Source organism: Pieris rapae, chromosome 9 (assembly GCF_905147795.1).
Source record: "Pieris rapae chromosome 9, ilPieRapa1.1, whole genome shotgun sequence".
NCBI classification, from domain to species: Eukaryota; Metazoa; Arthropoda; class Insecta; order Lepidoptera; family Pieridae; genus Pieris; species Pieris rapae.
In genome coordinates this window covers 5,507,248-5,526,459 of record NC_059517.1, presented here as the reverse complement: position 1 = coordinate 5,526,459, position 19,212 = coordinate 5,507,248, and the positions used below count along the sequence as shown (strand labels likewise).

The following is a 19,212-nucleotide window of genomic DNA, read 5'->3' as shown; positions in this document are numbered from 1 at the left end:
GTTTCACCCTTGAAAGTGTTGAAAGAGAAACAAATATAGAAATATTCACATAAAAGTCAAGTTGTGGCGTCTTGTGACCTATAGACATTCGTTCTGAGCCGCCTTTTATACAAGAAAAGTTTGTACGGGCTTATGTTCGCGACTTAGGTATCAAATCGAATTTTTTTACCGGCGATTATGTAGGTATTAAGTCGATAACATTATTTTTTATTTCTTAATATAAGAAGATGTATATTGATAACTAAATACTTACATATTTGTATGTCTTTATATACAATGAAAAAAAATTTATTTTTTTTCATTTCGACTTAGGGTCATTCAAGAAAAGAGCGTACCAATTCTTAAAAGGCCGGCAACGCAGTCGCGAGCCTTCTGGCATTGAGAGTGTCTATTGGCGGCGGTATCACTTAACATAAGGTGAGCCTGCTGCCCGTTTGCCCCCTGTTCTATAAAAAATATTTATACTAAGAATTTAGTAAAATATTTTTTTGGCTATGATATAGTTTTTAGGTTTTCCCTATTTAGAGTTAAAAGTACCATACTTTGGTATATGTACGACATTTCTCGGCATTTAATTAATAATTGACTTACACCGCCTCAAACGACTGTTAAATATTCTTTATCGCATTTGTAGTTGTATAAACGTGACATAACTTTAATAGTACGTTTATCAATAAGACTGATAAACGAAATCTTATCGTAATGATAAAAATGTATTACTTTTTAATAACAATGAGCATTTTCAAATACATAAAACCTACAGAATATAATTACCGACTTATCTGTGATATTAGTGACATAACAGTGATTCACGGCATATTTGTATAAAAGTGTAAAGCCACTTGCAAATTGAAAGCTAAGCTTCAATACTTTTGTATTAATTTAAGTAAAACATAGGACTTCCGAAACGTACTGAGTCGTAAAGGAATCGTGTTTGATTCCCAGTTGGAATCAAACACGAAACATTTAAATAGTATTTACTGCCACTCACTCCTGTTAAATTGCGGGTATATTATAATTTCACTGTTAGATACTACTGGAGGTACATGTAATTATGGCTTACAATCTTATATATGGGAAAGATATAATACCTAGATCTTTTAGGACCTTCGATAGGCCTGGTATATTTACGGCATTTAAAGAAAAACACTTTTTTACGGATTATAGTTATGTATTATTGTATTTAAACTTATAATTATTTACCCATTATTTTAAATTTAACCGACGTTTCGCGTGCTTTACAGCGTCCGTGGTCACGGTGACTGAAGACAAAGGTGTTAAATGTCAAAAAGTATCACAGCTGTAGAAAATGTTGTATTATCTGTATTTATTTCCCCGGAGTTGGTATCGACTAAAAGATGTAGGGTTTCTGCAGAAATTGCTCACGCAAGTGTTTTTCTTTGAATGTGTAAAAGTTATGTTAATAAAAGACAATACTATTTAAGGCAGTTAATATCATAGCTTGTTATAAGTAACTGTCGTAAGAGTGACATAACTCAATAACGTCGACACGTGCTAATTGTACACTGATGCTTGAAATCCCAGAGTGTGTACAAAGTTATTATTTTTCTATTTTAAATTACTTGAGCTGTCTTTTTAAATTTTTTTCGTTCGTTTGAACTTTATTTCAAAGTACACGAACAGGATTAATAATTCATTTTTTTTTCTATTTTCTACTTCACCAGTAAAGTTACCAGAAAATAGTACTAAACTTACGGATAGGACTTTTGTCCATTATTATACCTGGGATATTGTATATTAAACAAGACATCGTTTAAGTTAGAATAAAACGTATAAAAGATCTCTCATATAATAGTATTAAACTGTGTTAGATGTTTTCTAGATAGATGTTTATTACGTCCTCTTAACAAGCTAATATTATATACCATAGGTTTAAATTATCATAGCCACTGGCAATGACTTATATATTTAAAGTCACACAAATAAAACATGAAAAAATATTTTTTCATACGTAATAGCAGAGGCATTAAAAGCGACGTTCAATTGCTTGTTACTTGTTATCAAGGGAATTAACGAATAAAATCGTTCCGTCGTATATTTTTATTATTATTGTGTGGGCGATTACCCAACAAAACAGAAAACAGATAACATTTACGACTATATACCTTTTTAAAAACATATGTATATAGAAATCTGTGACAGTGGTCATGTACTGAGTAACGGTGAAGTACTGCGAGATATAAACTATTAACAAATATCAAATTCAAATTTACGTGATTTAATTCAAAGCTGCTATTATTATTTTTAAGCAAAGATAGTCGTCCAAGTTATTAATTCGAGTTTTATTTATTACCATTGCATATACATTATGATCAGCGTATATTTTGGCTTGCGTCTTGCGCTTTCGTGATGTTATATTTGCTATTTTATAGGCTGTGTGTGATTTTATAGGCTTTGAGCAGATTATTAGATACGCACAGGCAATTCCTATGAGTAGGTAGGTAGATTTTTAGAAAATGTATTTCGTATTTTTTGTAATGTATCATGAGCACACACACATTTTGTAATGTATCATGACACGCAGAAAAATAAGTACATTGTTTATGTAAACATTTATTTTTCTCGGGTTTTTCAAAGACCACCTTTGGTCGAGATATTTTGCACAAAATAACGTCGTTCAACATCCTATAGCTTCCTAAAATGTCATGCCGATTCAATATTTAGATTTCAATATTTAGATCTGTTCTCTGAATATAAAAGTTATTCACAAATGTAGGCCGACAAAAAAGGTTAAAGGTGATGTGGCTAAAATATCTGGAGCAACAGTTATTTAGAAGATAACGAATGGCTTACAGTTTTAATATTTATTAAAGTTTGTATTGCAATATCACGTTTTATTATTATAACAACACTAGCTGGTACGATTTCTCATTTCTAAAACCCGTGCACTTCACAAATGCTCGGTTTGTATTTGACAATCGACTAGAAAGAGAATCGACAAAAATAATAATTCTTCTTAAGTAACTTAGTATTTACATTTGAGGCGGTTCGATTCCCAGAGGAGATAAGTAATTTTTTGAAAATCATTGAATGCAGTGATACTTACTTTTCAAAATAAAATAATGTCTTTCAGCAAAATATCCTATCTAATATTTAAGGTACTTTCCCGTGATGACCCCAAAGTCTTGGGACGCCTTGTATATATCCTCAATAATAAACTTAATAAACTACAACACAAAAAGTTCTTCAAATAGAATCTGTACTTGCTGAGATTTGCGACTTCAACCAACCAACTGGTCCAACTTAAGAGATAGGATAGCTTAGATCTTTAATTATAGTAGGAATTTTATTTTATTGCAAATTATTTGTTTATTATTTGATACAATTCTAACAGATGGCGCTGTGTTAAAAGTACGAACGTTTCACATAAGTTCTCCTACCGTTTCCCTTGAATAGTTTACTACTATGTAATATAACAAAAACCTTAGCCACAGCAAGGCTTGGCCGAGTCTGCTAGTATTAATATAAATATATATCAGAAAATGATGTAACGGACCATAAATGGCCATTTGTTTTACCATTATTTTAGTAAAAACAAATTAGGATCATTTTCATTATCATTTTCCGCCAAGTTGTGTCAGTTCTATATCCTGTTTTCAATTCCAATTTATCTTTGGAAGCGCCTGGCTGATTTTTTCGCAAAAGGGCTTGACAGGTACATTGAGATAGGGTCAAGGTTTACGCTACGCTTTGAAGCTCACTTTTATTTTTTCTAAAGGACCTGTGACCATGCCTGATATATATAATAAATAAACGCGTTATAATTCGGCTTAAGTATATTTGTGTTACCTGTGTTAATATAAGATGTCATATGGAACATGGTGTAATGGTTGCAGCTCCTCTCAAACATTATGTACAAAAAAAATTGGCGATTAAAAAGAGTGGCGGAGAGTTTATTGCCAGTTCTTCTCTTCCGTTCTACGCCCTTGATTTGAGAACTGGCAGTAAATGTAAAAATAGAATCATTTATGAATAAATGATTTTTGTTTGTTTGTTTTGTTTGAATAGAATTTTTCTATATATGTCTGTTGAAAGAGGACAAATATTTTGTTTATAATATAAACAAAATCTGTATATAACGTCAAAACCGTAAATATATTAGATTTCAGCGGAAAATAACAGGATATTTTTAATTTACATATACATCACATAAAACATTTATATGTTTTTATATAACTACATAGTTGTGTTGTTTTATAATTAGTAGTATTAAAAAAAAGTCTGAAATCAAAATAAATAATTTGAACAGCGATAATAAATATGAAGTAAGAACGTTAAGTACGATTTTGTCTCTTTACAGTAAATTATATTATGAATCAACATGCTAGCATGATTGATGATGCAACCATGTGTGTATTGATACTGTAGTGTCATAGGTTTTGTCATAAACACAACATATTGACAGCCATTTGTCTTTAGCCGGATATTCCTTGTATAAAAAGATGTAGGTTCCATTGTAATAGGACACAATTTGTCACTGGAGATCATACCGCACGCGAAACGACAGCATTATAAATACTTAAAAATTAATCAAACGCTCTGATAAAATTATATTTATATATTATATTATAATATATCTATTTATCAGATGTTTTTTAAATCCAATCAGAAACCTAAATTACAATACGGACCACGGACATCTTTTAGTAGCTTTTCTGTGTATATCTATGTACCTTGCTTTTTTATTTAATTACTATGTTCTAATATAGTGTGTAAAATTTGTAATGTCAAAGTTTCTTGTATTTTTTAAGTATGCATATTGTTTTAGAACCTATAAATAAATAAGTAGTTGGGTTGTCTTTGATCTTACAGATTTCGGTTCGTTCAGTCGGCTTCTTACTGCTGGTTATTAACTGTCTAGTGCAAGACATATGGCATTTGTAGAAAACGATGTCTTCTATAAAACTATTGTACATCACTTCGCTCTATTGTCAATAGTTTTCGCCGCGTTCGCGATATAAGTATCTTTATTGATATTTTTTTCATACCTTGGGTTTGAAAAATATTCTAGAGACATTCATCATGGATAATGTAAGATTCTTATAGTCAAATATTTTTAAATCGGTCCAGATGGGACCTTATCAATGCAAAACAAACAAATTCTAGATGTTAAGAGATAGTACACATCTGTTTTTATAATAACGCAAAGTTTGATGTTTATTATGAATTTTATTTGCTATTTCATATTTCTACATTATAATGTTAAATAAAATAATAGAATTCAGTCTTCGTTTCTTATTGCAAAATAAACTTAATTGTAATCAACCACCAATGAAATTAAGAACTAGGCGGAATTCGCTCTGGAATCAGCGTTTTGAAATTCGAACAAAAAGTATGTTTGCAGCGTCCATATGTAAATTCAGTGGAACGTGATCATTCGACGATTGCTATCGAACGTTTTCACGCTCGGTTTTGTCGATTGCTACTGTTTTAGTTGTGCTTGCAATTTGCTTCAACACAATGTAGCAATGAAAAAGCTTTATCAGCTAGTCGGTCTATAATAGGAGCTTGAGTAAATCATGGTGATTTAAATATCAAAATTCTGTTCGTGATACCTGAAATACGATCAGAAATACTTAACAATATATACTCCTAGTCCAGCCATAGGTTTTGTTACAAATCAAAATGCATTTTTTTGAATTAATAATGTAATATTATTAAAATTTATACCTACATATTTATTAAAGTCTCAACAAAAAATCATAAACATTCGAAATTTGTCTTTTTAGCGAATCTATGGATTATATTACTTCATTAAAATGTATTTACATTTATAACAGAACTTATGGCTGGACTAGGTGTCAATATATATTTATATGTAAATATAAATCCTGGTGTATAATAGAGATTCATAACAATATTTAACTGACCAATAAAATATAAATCTTGATCTGTAATTCAGACACAAATAAACTACGTCAAATGAAATATTACATCTTTAATACAAATTCTATAAGGAAACATAATAAAAAGCAACGGTTGAAGTCAAGATGAAAGAAACTTAAGCAATCGAAAATTTAAACGCAACTTAAATATCTTCAAATATCCCTGTTCTCTTCGGTAATCTTATTTCAATCGGGACTTCGTCGCAGGTCTAAGTTCTTGTAAAAGCTTTTCTTACGATCGATTAGACTTGTACCTACAGTAGCTATTTGCGTAAATGCCAATGTATAGGGGACGTCTTACATTAAAGTTCATTTGCCTATTAATAGTCTGTCATTATAACAATATTAATTACGTATTTCATTAGACGCTTGGTTGGTATTTGTGTTTATTTCCAGCTGAGAGTATATTAACATAATATATCTATATATAGCAATGTCTTCAGACTATATATCTTCAGAGAAAGAGTCACATCGTGTAGGTTATATATTTGATTTTTTTATTTGAAGGGACGTATAAAATATACAAGTTCCATAATATTTACGTTCTCTGTAACCTCTTAAAACCATACCGGTTTTGCAATAAATTCTTGCTGGTGCAACTTAAAAGTTTTTGCTCTGGGCAATGAAAATCTCAAGTCCGTATAGTGGTAGGTGAAAAGTGCATAATAAAAGAGGAAATATTCGTAGAACGTCTGCTAACGACGCGTCGAGCACTCCCTAGGTGCATCTACAGATTGCAATTTCTCTATAACTCGTTATATGCTCGTTAAAATTGCGTTTCTTTGACAATTTTCGATCCAATCTTCTTATTTTGATTATCTTATTCAAAAAGGATTTCGCTGCAAAGCTTCTTTCTTGGAAGCTTCTATTAAATCTGTAATAAAAGTATGCCTTTAGCGTGCGATATGCGAGGTTATCCTTAAAATCGAATCATGAATCTCCAGGTAATGGGTTTTCTGTGACTTATGGGAAAATCATTTTATGTAATATTTATGTAGAAAATGGGGCAGATATATGACGTAGAATAAGTGTTCTTTTTCAAATAATATTTTTGTATTATACAAATATGACACATCGTAAAAAAAATGGTCAACAAATATTATATTTTATTATTTATCTTGCATTCGAACTCTTGACGTTTCATTAGGCAGTGAGTTATTAGCCGGGGATTCAAATTAGGCGTCTGAGCTAAACGAGCCAGCAGCCGGCAGTGACAAACCATTACAATTAAATACATCGCTCCGCCACCAAGGTCTAATGCAATTAGGAAATCGTAGTATTTAAAAAAGTATTGCCTTTTAATTTGATTTGGACTAGCTAGGATTTTAATAAATTTATAATATAAAAACTCTATACTGAGACGCTTAAATTATGTTTGTTAAAATATCTTTTATTTTGAGCTATCATTTTCTTCACAGCAAAAGCCGCTACAACAGATGTAAAGGGTTACCTAATATTACATAATATTTTTTAACAGAGTTGCAAGAAATAGTATAGTGATGTTTTAACAACTACTTACGTTATTGAGCAAGAGCCAATGACGGCCAGACCTTTTTTATTTTATAAAAGCTGAAAATGTTTCTGTGCATATCCCCTGTACTACCCGCCCAAGTAACTCAAACTCTATAGTCCCTGGTCGTTCTTCAATGGCCGAAGGCCTAGCCATCGTGGGCTCTTACGATATTAAACTTTAATTAAAAAAATATTCTTACAATTCCACTTTCAAAGTATCCAAATTTTTAGACAGTGTTGCAAGTTAAATCTTACACATTGCAATAAATCACTCTCGCAGGAAGAATACAAATAAACGATATTCTACCGATCCGAATTTACTTAGTAACCGTAAACTGTAACCATTTTCGTTGTAGCCAAAACCCATAATCGGTTTTAGAAACCATTTACACATAGCTTATATAATATGCTAATATTGAAATATTGAAATTAATATCTCAATTTCGCTGCAAGCCGAGATTCTAATTAGACGTACAAATTAAGTTTGTTAGCAGTCGGCACCAAGCCATCTGCAATTAAACGTGGTTGCCACCGAGTGATTTACGTTATTTGCACCTTATTGAGCGTTGGATTTACCGACCTGTGATATATGTCATTTTCGAATCAACTAAATTCTCTTTCTTAAGTTTTTTTTATCCGTGATGGAATTTCACAGCCGCATACGCTTCGAAAGTAGCATGTGAGACTCGATTCTCACCAAAATCTCTACTGTTCAAAGACTGGATGAGCAATGGCCACTAAAACCATTTCGGGTTCCGTTGCATTCTAAAGAGACTTTAAGAATGTTAAATTATATCCCGCATCGCTTGTATTTTGACGTACACGGCCTAGGATGTATTAATAAATACACCTTTCGACCACACAGTCTCTTTTCTATTGTAGCCCGCACTTGCTTTTGAAATTTGACCGTACTCTCTATGTATGGTTTTACCACTTGGCCGGCCGCATGTATGGAACGCATGGAACAAATTTAATTTTTTAATAAACTTGCGCTCCGACCGGGCCTCGAATTCGATACCTCGAGGTTTGCAATCGCCTTATAAAACCTCAACCTCTTAATAGCCCAGTCATATTAGGGGTTTCACCTCGGAATGAAAGATAATAAGCTGCAAATTGGTATGAACCTTTGTTTTGTCATTCTAAATGTTGTCTCAAAAGTCACCATCGTTATCGTGTCCGCGTCTCAAGATATTCAAGGTCAAAGGTCACAAAAATCGGTTTTTCGCGAATATCAGGCTTCCTATCGGTTAAATGAGATTTGCATTTATTATAAAAGTTGTAGGCTATAAAATTCCCTACAACTTTTGTTTAAACTTTTTTTTCATACGACCAACCGTTTTGAAGGTAGAGCGCGAAGTGCACATCGTACAGTCATATACGGCCTAATGCAAGGTCAAGCGTGAGTTATGGTTATCAGTACGTTATAAAGTCAATTATTTACTTGGAAATTATAATTATTAAACAATGCCTATTATTTATGTACTAACTATTAATTATTTATATTTAATTAAAGTAAGTAACTTGATTATTTATATATAATTATTCATATTTAACTATTTAAGTATAAAATATTATTAATTCTGGATTATATATTTTAGTTTTATTTTAAGTTAAAATGATAGTAAGAGTATATATTTTACACATATTTTTATTTATTATTAAATACGGCATAATATACATTTATCAAAATGTGAGTTCAAATATCAAAAGTATCTTTGTTGATTTTAATTGTAATGAAATTGGAAATGGAAGCTAATTATCATCTTCTTCTTCGTCTTCTTCTTCTTCTTGTCGCTCAAAAATGTTCGATTCATTGTCATCATCCTCATTATCTGTCATGTTCATCTCCAAACCTTCCAGAATATCGGGATCATATGTATTTTCTTCATCGGGATTACTTGGATACAGTGAAGCGTTGAGGCAAGCTTGTCCGTTGCACTGGCCGCAAGCTAAAAAACATTGTAGCGCTGATTTTCTGCATCCACAGCGGGAACCACAACCATTTTTGCAATTGCAAAATATTACGTTTAGTAGTTCGGCTGGTGCTGGACTGGTAATAACGTTCGTATGGGCTCCAGGATTTCATTTTCAAGCATCCAGCCCCATTCTTGAGGTTCTAAGTCCTTCCCTAACCACGTTTGAATCTGGTAGTAGACACGTTTTATGTGTTGATGAGCTGCTACACTTGTTGGTGGAAGTGTTGACAGTTGTACAGGTTTATTTAGTTTTGTAAATTTGATGAATTGCGTGTAGCGGAAATGATCAATGTTGTCCTCAGATTTTGGAGCATTATATAATGCCAACAAGATGCGCACTCCATTTTCTAATAATGTTTGTTTTGGGCAGAATTAATAATATTTTATACTTAAATAGTTAAATATGAATAATTATATATAAATAATCAAGTTACTTACTTTAATTAAATATAAATAATTAATAGTTAGTACATAAATAATAGGCATTGTTAAATAATTATAATTTCCAAGTAAATAATTGACTTTATAACGTACTGATAACCATAACTCACGCTTAACCTTGCATTAGGCCGTATATGACTGTACGATGTGCACTTCGCGCTCTACCTTCAAAACGGTTGGTCGTATGAAAAAAAAGTTTAAACAAAAGTTGTAGGGAATTTTATAGCCTACAACTTTTATAATAAATGCAAGGCTCATTCAACCGATAGGAAGCCAGATATTCGCGAAAAACCGATTTTTGTGACCTTTGTCCTTGAATATCTTAAGACGCGGACACGATAACGATTGTGACTTTTGAGACAACATTTAGAATGACAAAACAAAGGTTCATACCAATTTGCAGCTTATTATCTTTCATTCCGAGGTTGACCCCTTTTCTTACCTAATATGACTGGGCTATAAAGCCCTACAAATTTCTAAAATTACCTACCTTTCTAATTGACCAGTTGATGTAGTACTCTTGTTATTTCTAAAGTTACACATTTTACCTATCTCTCATATGGTTTTTTATTTATATTATATTATTTATACACGGCTCTCCGTTCAGGGGATTTGATTAATACCTGTCGATGAGTTTCGTCATCAGTCGAGGTAGAATACGAAATTCCACCCGTATCATCTCGCCGTCCATCGTTCCACAACTGAGTGGTTTAATACAGTATTTGCCGCGCACCACTAGTATTTGAAACCGGCTGCCCACTAAAGTATTTCGAAAGCAATTCGACTTTGGGTCCTTCAAAAAAAGAGCGTACCGATTCTTAAAAGGCCGGCAACGTACTCGGGAGCCCTCTGGCAATTATAGTGTACACGGGCGGCAGTATCATTTAACATCAAATGAACTTTCTGCACCCTGTTTAAAAACACTTTTTTTATAAAAAGGTTATGTTAGCGCAATTTTGCCCTCGGGTTGTACGGCCGTAGCAGGAGTTATACACTATACGTTCGCGTATAAGCAACAAAAACAAACTTCATTTATAATGCATATTAAAATGAATTCTGGTTTGCTTTTCGTATTCAATATGAAATACCAAATGAATATATAAATGTTTTCGTAATAATATCCTACAAACATGACACGGTCAGCTGTGATCACGATCGATGCAAATAGCTTAACGTAGTCATTCCAATTGCGATATGGCCGTATTCTAGATAAAGAAAGCAGACGGTTGATAAAATTTGGCATTATGAGTAGACACAATAAAAATCAATTGAAAATCTATGGTTTTTCAGACAAAGCTATATCAATACAATATTTTTTACAAATAACTTTGAATTTATGGCGTTGAAACGTATGAATAAGACTAGTAATGTAAAAATATTATTTAAATTTAAAAAAAAAATATTATATGTACATAGTTTCATTATAATAGTTGTATGCGCAAAAGGCACTGCTATATTAATAATTAAACATGATAGGCACAATATGGGGAGAACTATTGATTTATAACAACTACTTTTTATGTGTAGTTGTATGTGTATAGATATATATTTATTTATTATTTTTCATTACTATTGCATAGATTTCATACAAGACGAGTGTACTTCGATAACTTTCAAACTGTTTGACTGTTTCTTGTTCATCTCGCTTTTTAAAAATATCACAAAGCTAATTATATAAAATAATCTATCAATGTTTGAAATCGAAAGAAACTATTTTCTTACATATAAAGAGATTAAAATGAAATTATTATTTTACAGCTTTAATTCTGTAAAATATAGTAAGATTTTTTCATATTGTGATCCCTACTTCATCAGCAAAATATTTTTTTAAAGTTAAGTTAACGATTATTTAAACATTATAAAAAATACCTCAACATATTATGTATTTAAACGATTCATATGAAATAAAAATGTTATTATGCAAATCTGAAAATATAAAGAAAGCCAGATAAACCAGTTTAAAAGTGGAAAATAATAAAATTAATCCCTACCTAAATGATTGGCTTTTCAAATAATTAATATTATAAGTCATGAAGGTCTACGTATTTAATATACAATTTCATTTGTTAATCTAAGATATCTATACTGTTTCTTAACAGTACGTAGCAAGCACGTACTATGCAATCCGCATAGAGAAATGAGGTGCTTAAGATATTTGCATCAGAATACAAATATAATCGTTGGTCCGTTGCTCGTTCCCGATGGATTAGGATTCATGGTTGCAAAATGGAATTAATATATATTATTTACTGCGTTGGGTATTGCAAAATTAATGTTTCATAGAAATGAAAGAGTAAAAAATATATGTTAGTAAAGCAGATTATAAATGCAAGAAGCAAACGCATTTGACAGTTGTGGCAAAAATGAATAGCATTTTTAAAAAAGCTAGTCTCAGCCTGTCAGTCTACAAAGAAGCAAGAATAACACTCGCAATATTGGTTTATAAATTTATTTATTCAAAATGCTAACCATGTAACTGTAAAGGTGAAAGGGAATAACGTAAATATTTACTTGGAGCCCGACTTATTGTTTCTATCAGAAGTTTATTTTCAGGCTTTAATATCCCCAGCGTTGTTATTGATGAAATATTCATAAGATGCCTTAGCTTGATGCAAGTGCTAAGTTTTGTGGATTAAACTTTTACGTAGCTTTTTGGTCTAATATGATTTTGCTTATTTTGAGATTTTCATTTTCAGACAAAGTTACATTAAAGTAAGAACGAGATTAAAGTTTTAAATTAACTAAAACATTTCCTACTCAAGTGTTTCTTAGTGTTAAATATACTTTCGTAGTAAATTTAAGAGTGATTAGCATTTTTTGATGAAATATATATACAGAAAAAAGGTTTTAATACAAACCTTTATTTCCAAATCTGTAAACTATTTTATGCCAGAAAACGTGGTTAATATTTATTTCTCTGAAGTTGGATTTAAGCTTGTTTTAGTGGAAAATCACTAAGTTGTGTTGTGTAATACTATTTCCAGTAATTTATACTTTCAACTGCAGTTTCACCTTAGCTTGTTGCTTTAGTGTGTTTTTCATTTGTTAATATAGTTAATTACCTATTTCCTTTTTTAATATTTAATAGCAATAAATTTATTTGTGGAAATTACATTATGTTAAAGCCCAAATTATATATTTCCTGAGTGGAATTTAAACCATTGTGTCTGTCCAACTCGGCACTCTAATTTTTTTTTCTATATGTGTTGTAAAAGTGTACTTACTTTTCAGCATAGTGAAGCTGTTCGCACAAAATAAAGAAGACAAAAAGAGAGTGGAGAAAGCGTTAAGCGAGTCCGGCCTACCCACGGGAAAGACTGACACCATCTGCCAGTCTAAGTTCCAATTTGAAGACTTCTTTGGTTTCTATAAAAGTCTCACCCAGCGCACCGAAGTACTGAATATATTTAACAAACTGTAAGTGTTTTTATTTAATTAAGTGTATACATATATATTAATGATGGGAAACTATATATTTATTTATGACTTGTATATGATACGAGTAAAAGAAATAGTAAAATTCGCGCTAAATTACAATTTAAATTCAAAAACATACCGTACCAGTTTAATATAACTTGGTTTATTTATTTAGACAAAACTGATACATCTCTATAAAAAAAAAACAAAATTTAATAAAAATAAGATACAAAGCAAAACATGTAGTGTAGACAATAACAATTTCATATCTTAACATACACATACCATGCCTATTTTGTGAAGTACACATGAGATTCTGTATAATTTGCAAATTGAAGAGGATACGCAGAATAATATATTAATACGCCCTGTATATTTCAACTTCAATCAACAGCTCAAAGCCAGTACTCAGATTTAGTTAGTTGAACTAATGATTGACTTAACCTCATACAACGTAGAACAGTTGCGGTGGATGGAGTTAGTCAAACTAAATTTAGTTAAATAAAAGCTACATTTAAATAGAAATGACAGCTGTTAAGTTTGACAATCTAAAGCGGGGCTTTTCAAAAATAACTTTCGAGAATTGAACTACATGAATAGAATTTTCCTCGTTCATTTATTTTTCAATGTACCTTGAGTTTGTTGTATAAAGTTGTCTGCAGTTTTGTAGATGTCATAAAGTATTGGAGATTGTTGAATAACTATTTGTTTTGTATATATACTAATGTTTCAGTTGTTTATTATTTTAAAGTAATATGTTACTAAAATACGTTAACAGAAACATATTTAAAAAATACACTTTTTTACCGGATTTAAGTTTTGTATTATTGTAAACTTGTTATTTTTAAACATAATCTTAAATTATGTCACCGTGACCACGCCCGCTGTAAAGCATGCGAAACGTTGGATAAATCAGGTAAAAAAGTGTTTTCTTTAAATGTGTACAAGCTATGTTAATAAAAGACAATACTATATAGAAACACTAGCGACCCGCCCCGGCTTCGCACGGGTGCAATGCTGATACTAAATACACTACAGAAAATCTGTGAACGTTGTATATAAAAATGTGGGTTATCCATAAGAGATAGACATATACCATCACGGACTATTCTGTAGACCTTTTCAATGTGTACAATACTTAGTACATTATTATGATAAAACTCGTAGGGTTCAGCCTGCGTTTGCAATGTAAGCGGAAAAAATGTAATTATTTACGACATCACATTAGAAACCTCAAAAATAACAGTACTTCTCCACTATTTAATGGATGTTATTATACAAATAAACTTTCCTCTTGAATTGGAAAAATTTGAAAACTCTATCTATTAAAAAAAACCGCATCAAAATCCGTTGCGTAGTTTCAAAGATTGCAGCATACAAAGGGACATAGGGACAGAGAAAGCGACTTTGTTTTATACTATGTAGTGATATAACACCAATTCAAATAAAATAATTGTTTTTTTAATATTTTATTGGATAAAAGCAATTTATGTAAGTCTTTTCATACTTTGTATACAGTACGGACGGAAAACCTCACCTATCAGCCACGCAGCTCGTTGACTTCCTCAACGAGGTTCAACGTGACCCTCGTCTGAATGAGATTCTCCACCCTTACGCAGATATGCAGAGAGCAAACGACCTCATCAGGACATATGAACATAATAAATACCACCAGCAGCGCTCCCAGCTTACGTTTGACGGGTTTTTGAGGTAGGTTATATTGCAATTAAAAGTAAAAAAAAAACACATAAATCAAACCATCACGGTTTTTGTGAAGTCTCTAATAGGGTTTATTTAATAGACCATTGTTGGCATAGTGGTCAACACACGTCCATAATCCATGAGGTCGTGGGTTCCTTTCCCGGCATTGCATCAGTGGACTTTCTGTGTATGTCCCCATCTAACACTTACCTGTACGGTGGAGGAAAACGTAATGACAGCCTGCATCAAAATCAAAAATCGATGACATGTGTCAAACAGAAGACTAATTCCTTGTTTATGAATTAAATATGATTAAAGAAACGTCAAAGTAACGTAGATGTATTCTGGGGCTATAACTGAGGTTGTTATTATTATTGTTACTTTTCCTGATATCATAAACACATAATATATAAACCAATAAAGGCCTGTTAAGTTCTCTCTCGAAAACAAGAAATATAGTATTTAAATTTAGTACACAGGTACGCATATATGTACTAAATATACTTAGGAACTTTATTGTTAAGAATTTAATCATAATTAGTGCAAGTACTTATATTGTGTTAAGGTTCAATGAATTTAAATAAATTAAACATTATCCATTTAAAGAAAATAGTATATATAATTAAAATAAACGGAATAAGTCTACGCCGCTATGCGTAGACACGTACATTTTAATCCTCTGTCGGCAATATTTAAATTGGCTTGTTGACAATACTCCAAAACTATTGTTTTCATCGCATGTTGTTTATTAAAGTAAAGTATATAGTATTTTCAGGTCAGGTTTCATTTCAGGTGTGTGCACAGAATATGTCAATTAATCAATCAATATTGTCAAGAGAGTGACACAATTAGCTTTATCATAATTAATTCAATTTATATATTTTTATCTATACTAATATTATAAAATGGATAGATTTGTATGTAAGTATGTTTGTAACGAAATGGCTCAAAAAGTACGGGACCAATTTTAAAAATTCTTTCACTATTTGAATGATACATTATCCTTACCAAAACTACAATGATGGTAAGAAATGCCTATAAAATGACTTTCATCGCATGCGCTGCGAAAACTATTAATTAGTTTTAATATTATGGTAACTTTATCTATTGTTTCGACAAAGATACGATCCTGATTTTATACTTAGACAAATAAAATTAAAGATATAAGTTGGAACGAACTTTTTTTCGTTCGTTCTGGTAATTGTTTTATTAGTATATTTAAATTAATTAGGTAGTATTTTAATTCTAATTCTAGATTGTGTTAATTAGTATTTTTATAATTATTTTAAATAAACTATATTAGCATTTGAAATAAAGGTTTTTAAATTACCGCTACGCACGCTATATGATATTATTCTATTGTTAGTAGAAATGAAAACTATAATGTTTTCATAATAGACCTGCAGTACTTAACAAAAGACATTTTCATATGAAAAATATTTTAATAAAGGCGGCGCGGCGCGGCGTAGCGATATCAAGATATACATTGTAGAATAAAAATTAATGAATATTAATTATATTTTATATGTGTTATCTATACTTTCTGGCTGAGGTTTTACTTTGGTTGGGATTATGGTACAAAATTGTTCAATTTTTTTACTTATTATTAAAAATTAAATGTTTTATTTACTGTGCTCCATGCCCCAAAACGCCCCAATGAATACGTCTCGTTTAATACAATATTTCTTTGGTTAGTAATCTTCTTTGTTAAGCTGCATTCATTATTTTTAATAGCTTATTAATATTGTGTGCACGTATTCGGAAACGAGATCGGATATTTAAGTAAAATTTACCTACGTTGTGTATTATGAGGGTAGTTGGAAATTTCGTGTTTCACAAGGGATACGGATATGTTTCACAACATTTAATTAAGGGATACGCTGGGTTGAATCGGGTTTTATTTTACATTATTTTTTTGTAATGGCTTTCAACCAATTTATTGTGTATACACGTAATTAAAAAATACATGTTTGTTTCTCTTCCATAACAAAACAATTACTGTTTTAACCAAGTGATTAGTTAATCGGAGAAAATAAAGCTTGACTGATGTGAACCACCAAAGTAAAAATATATACGTACACTGTAAATCATCTTCTTCGTAGTATTAATTTTCAAAGATGCCTCTCTTGAAAAGGGCTAAATGATACATCGACCTTCAGTCTCCACGCTGTTCTAAACCCGGCTAGTTTCATTACTTGCCTAGTCTGTTGACTGTTAATTTAAATATAAGTCCACTTTCTGCGACCCTCAAATCCGAAACGAAACTCTTCAAACTGTCAATATGGCGTCGACAAACCATAACTTTGATCGTGTTTTCCAAAGTTTCATTAAAAACAACAATTTAATTTAAAAAGGCAATATTTTTATGTCAATTGTTTCAGCTTTATTTTCTGCAAAATAATGACTATCGTACGAATGGCCTAAGCATTAGCCAGCCAGTTAATTAAATGTTGTATCAAACGCTACGGCAGAATATCTTTAAGGCCGTAAGTTAAACGGCTAGGCTGTTAATTGAACGGCTTATTAAGCTAGTTGGCTGCGACATATTTATAATGACATCTCTAATCTTCAAGTAGAGATGTTTGTTCTTTGTAAAGATAAATATGATTCATTTTATGTGAAAAAGATAAAGTAGTGCGCAGTGTTAATTGGGCCACACTAACACTCGCTGTGGACACTCGGTCAAGCTTTGTGACCATACCACTGTATTCTTTATTATACGCGTATAATATCAAAGCAACCCCTAATGTTCCTAATGAAGTAATTAATGTTAAAACATTTTTCTTTAACAGATTTCTAATGTCAGAGGATAATCCTATAGTTGCGCCTAACAAATTGGACCTCTGTGACGATATGGATCAGCCCTTAGCGCATTACTTCATAAACAGCTCACACAATACCTACTTGACTGGTCACCAGCTCACGGGAAAGTCCAGTGTGGAGATTTATCGACAATGCCTTTTGGCTGGATGCAGGTACGGTTTCAAATATTCTACTTAGATAATCTTATAGTTGACTAGACATAACAATCGAACGATGTCACTTGAACAATATTTTTATTAAATTTTAATTAAAAAAATACTATACAGCTCTCATATTTTTGGTTTTTTCAAAGTTTTTATGTTTAATAAATATGCTAAGGTATATGAACCATTTTTAAAATGAATCATATTGTTTTTTAACAGTTAACTTATTAATTCACTTCACGTTACTTAAAGTGGCATGTATAAAGAATTCAAATCCATTTAGCCAATTAAGCTACAAAGTACGTCTAAAATAAGTACTTAACCTTCCATTTGCCAAATTTAAAGCCATTCATAAATAATAAAATTTTTAATCAAGTAAAATTGTTCTCTTACGGGTATTCAAAAATGTTAGTAGTAATTGCTACGAGATTGTTATAGAAGAGAATTGTCTGTTGAAAAGTTTATTAGGTTGACTGATTAATTATTTATATCATTAGAATTAGAAACATTTATTAGAAAGGAAGAATTTAAAAATAACTTTTAATGTCGTAAAAAATACGACTATTTTGTAGTAAGCAGAATTAATACTGACCTGTGAGGGAGCAGTATTATTTCATTAATTATAAATCCATTGCTGGTATCTGTTTGATCTTTTTAGGATTGTTTGTTTTCCATTATACCGATGATTTGACGGCTAAAAATAACAGCGCGTCATCTTTCAATTAACTTTGGTTACGAAATATATATAATTCGGTGTTCACGATAAAGAACCTCTTTAGTTCGTCTAGAAAACCTCAAAAATTCTTGTTTAAAAAACTTTATATCTCATTAAAAAATTATATTTTTTTACAAGAGAAAGTATATACGAACGATACGACGCGATGCGTCACCATTAGACAGCCGTACTCATTTTTGTGTTGTAGGTTCATTGTGGTATCTTTAATGCCCCTTTAAAATTATTGAAAACGGTAATATTTCGAATTTTCGACGGTAATATATTGAATAATTGCATGCCCTCATGCTTAATAGAACTCTTCAAATAATTTGTACCGAATGAAAGAAGATTTCATGATAGGATCATTAATTTTCTTTGCTTGGTTTATTCGTTACCTAAGGGTGTATTTCCTGTATAAAGAAAATTGTTTTATAGTTTGTTGTGTTCCGTAATAAAGTTTCGGGATTTTTGGGTCTAGACATTTATTAGCGACCTGCTACTACAAATAATTTAAAAAATATATTATATCTTATTCAGGAGTTAGTACCTTAATTAATCTCAAACAAAATCTGAGCTTT

General features: G+C 31.2%; 1 protein-coding gene across 1 annotated transcript in view; it reads left to right on the top strand.

The window, feature by feature from the left end:
• LOC111001439 (1-phosphatidylinositol 4,5-bisphosphate phosphodiesterase classes I and II) overlaps positions 1–19,212 on the top strand; it is a 76,702-nt gene that overhangs the window by 41,987 nt on the left and 15,503 nt on the right. Inside the window, exons 5-7 of the mRNA XM_045629474.1 lie at positions 13,067–13,252; positions 14,771–14,962; positions 17,746–17,928. Of these exons, the coding sequence (XP_045485430.1) occupies positions 13,067–13,252; positions 14,771–14,962; positions 17,746–17,928 (561 nt within the window). The remainder of the gene's footprint in view (positions 1–13,066; positions 13,253–14,770; positions 14,963–17,745; positions 17,929–19,212) is intronic.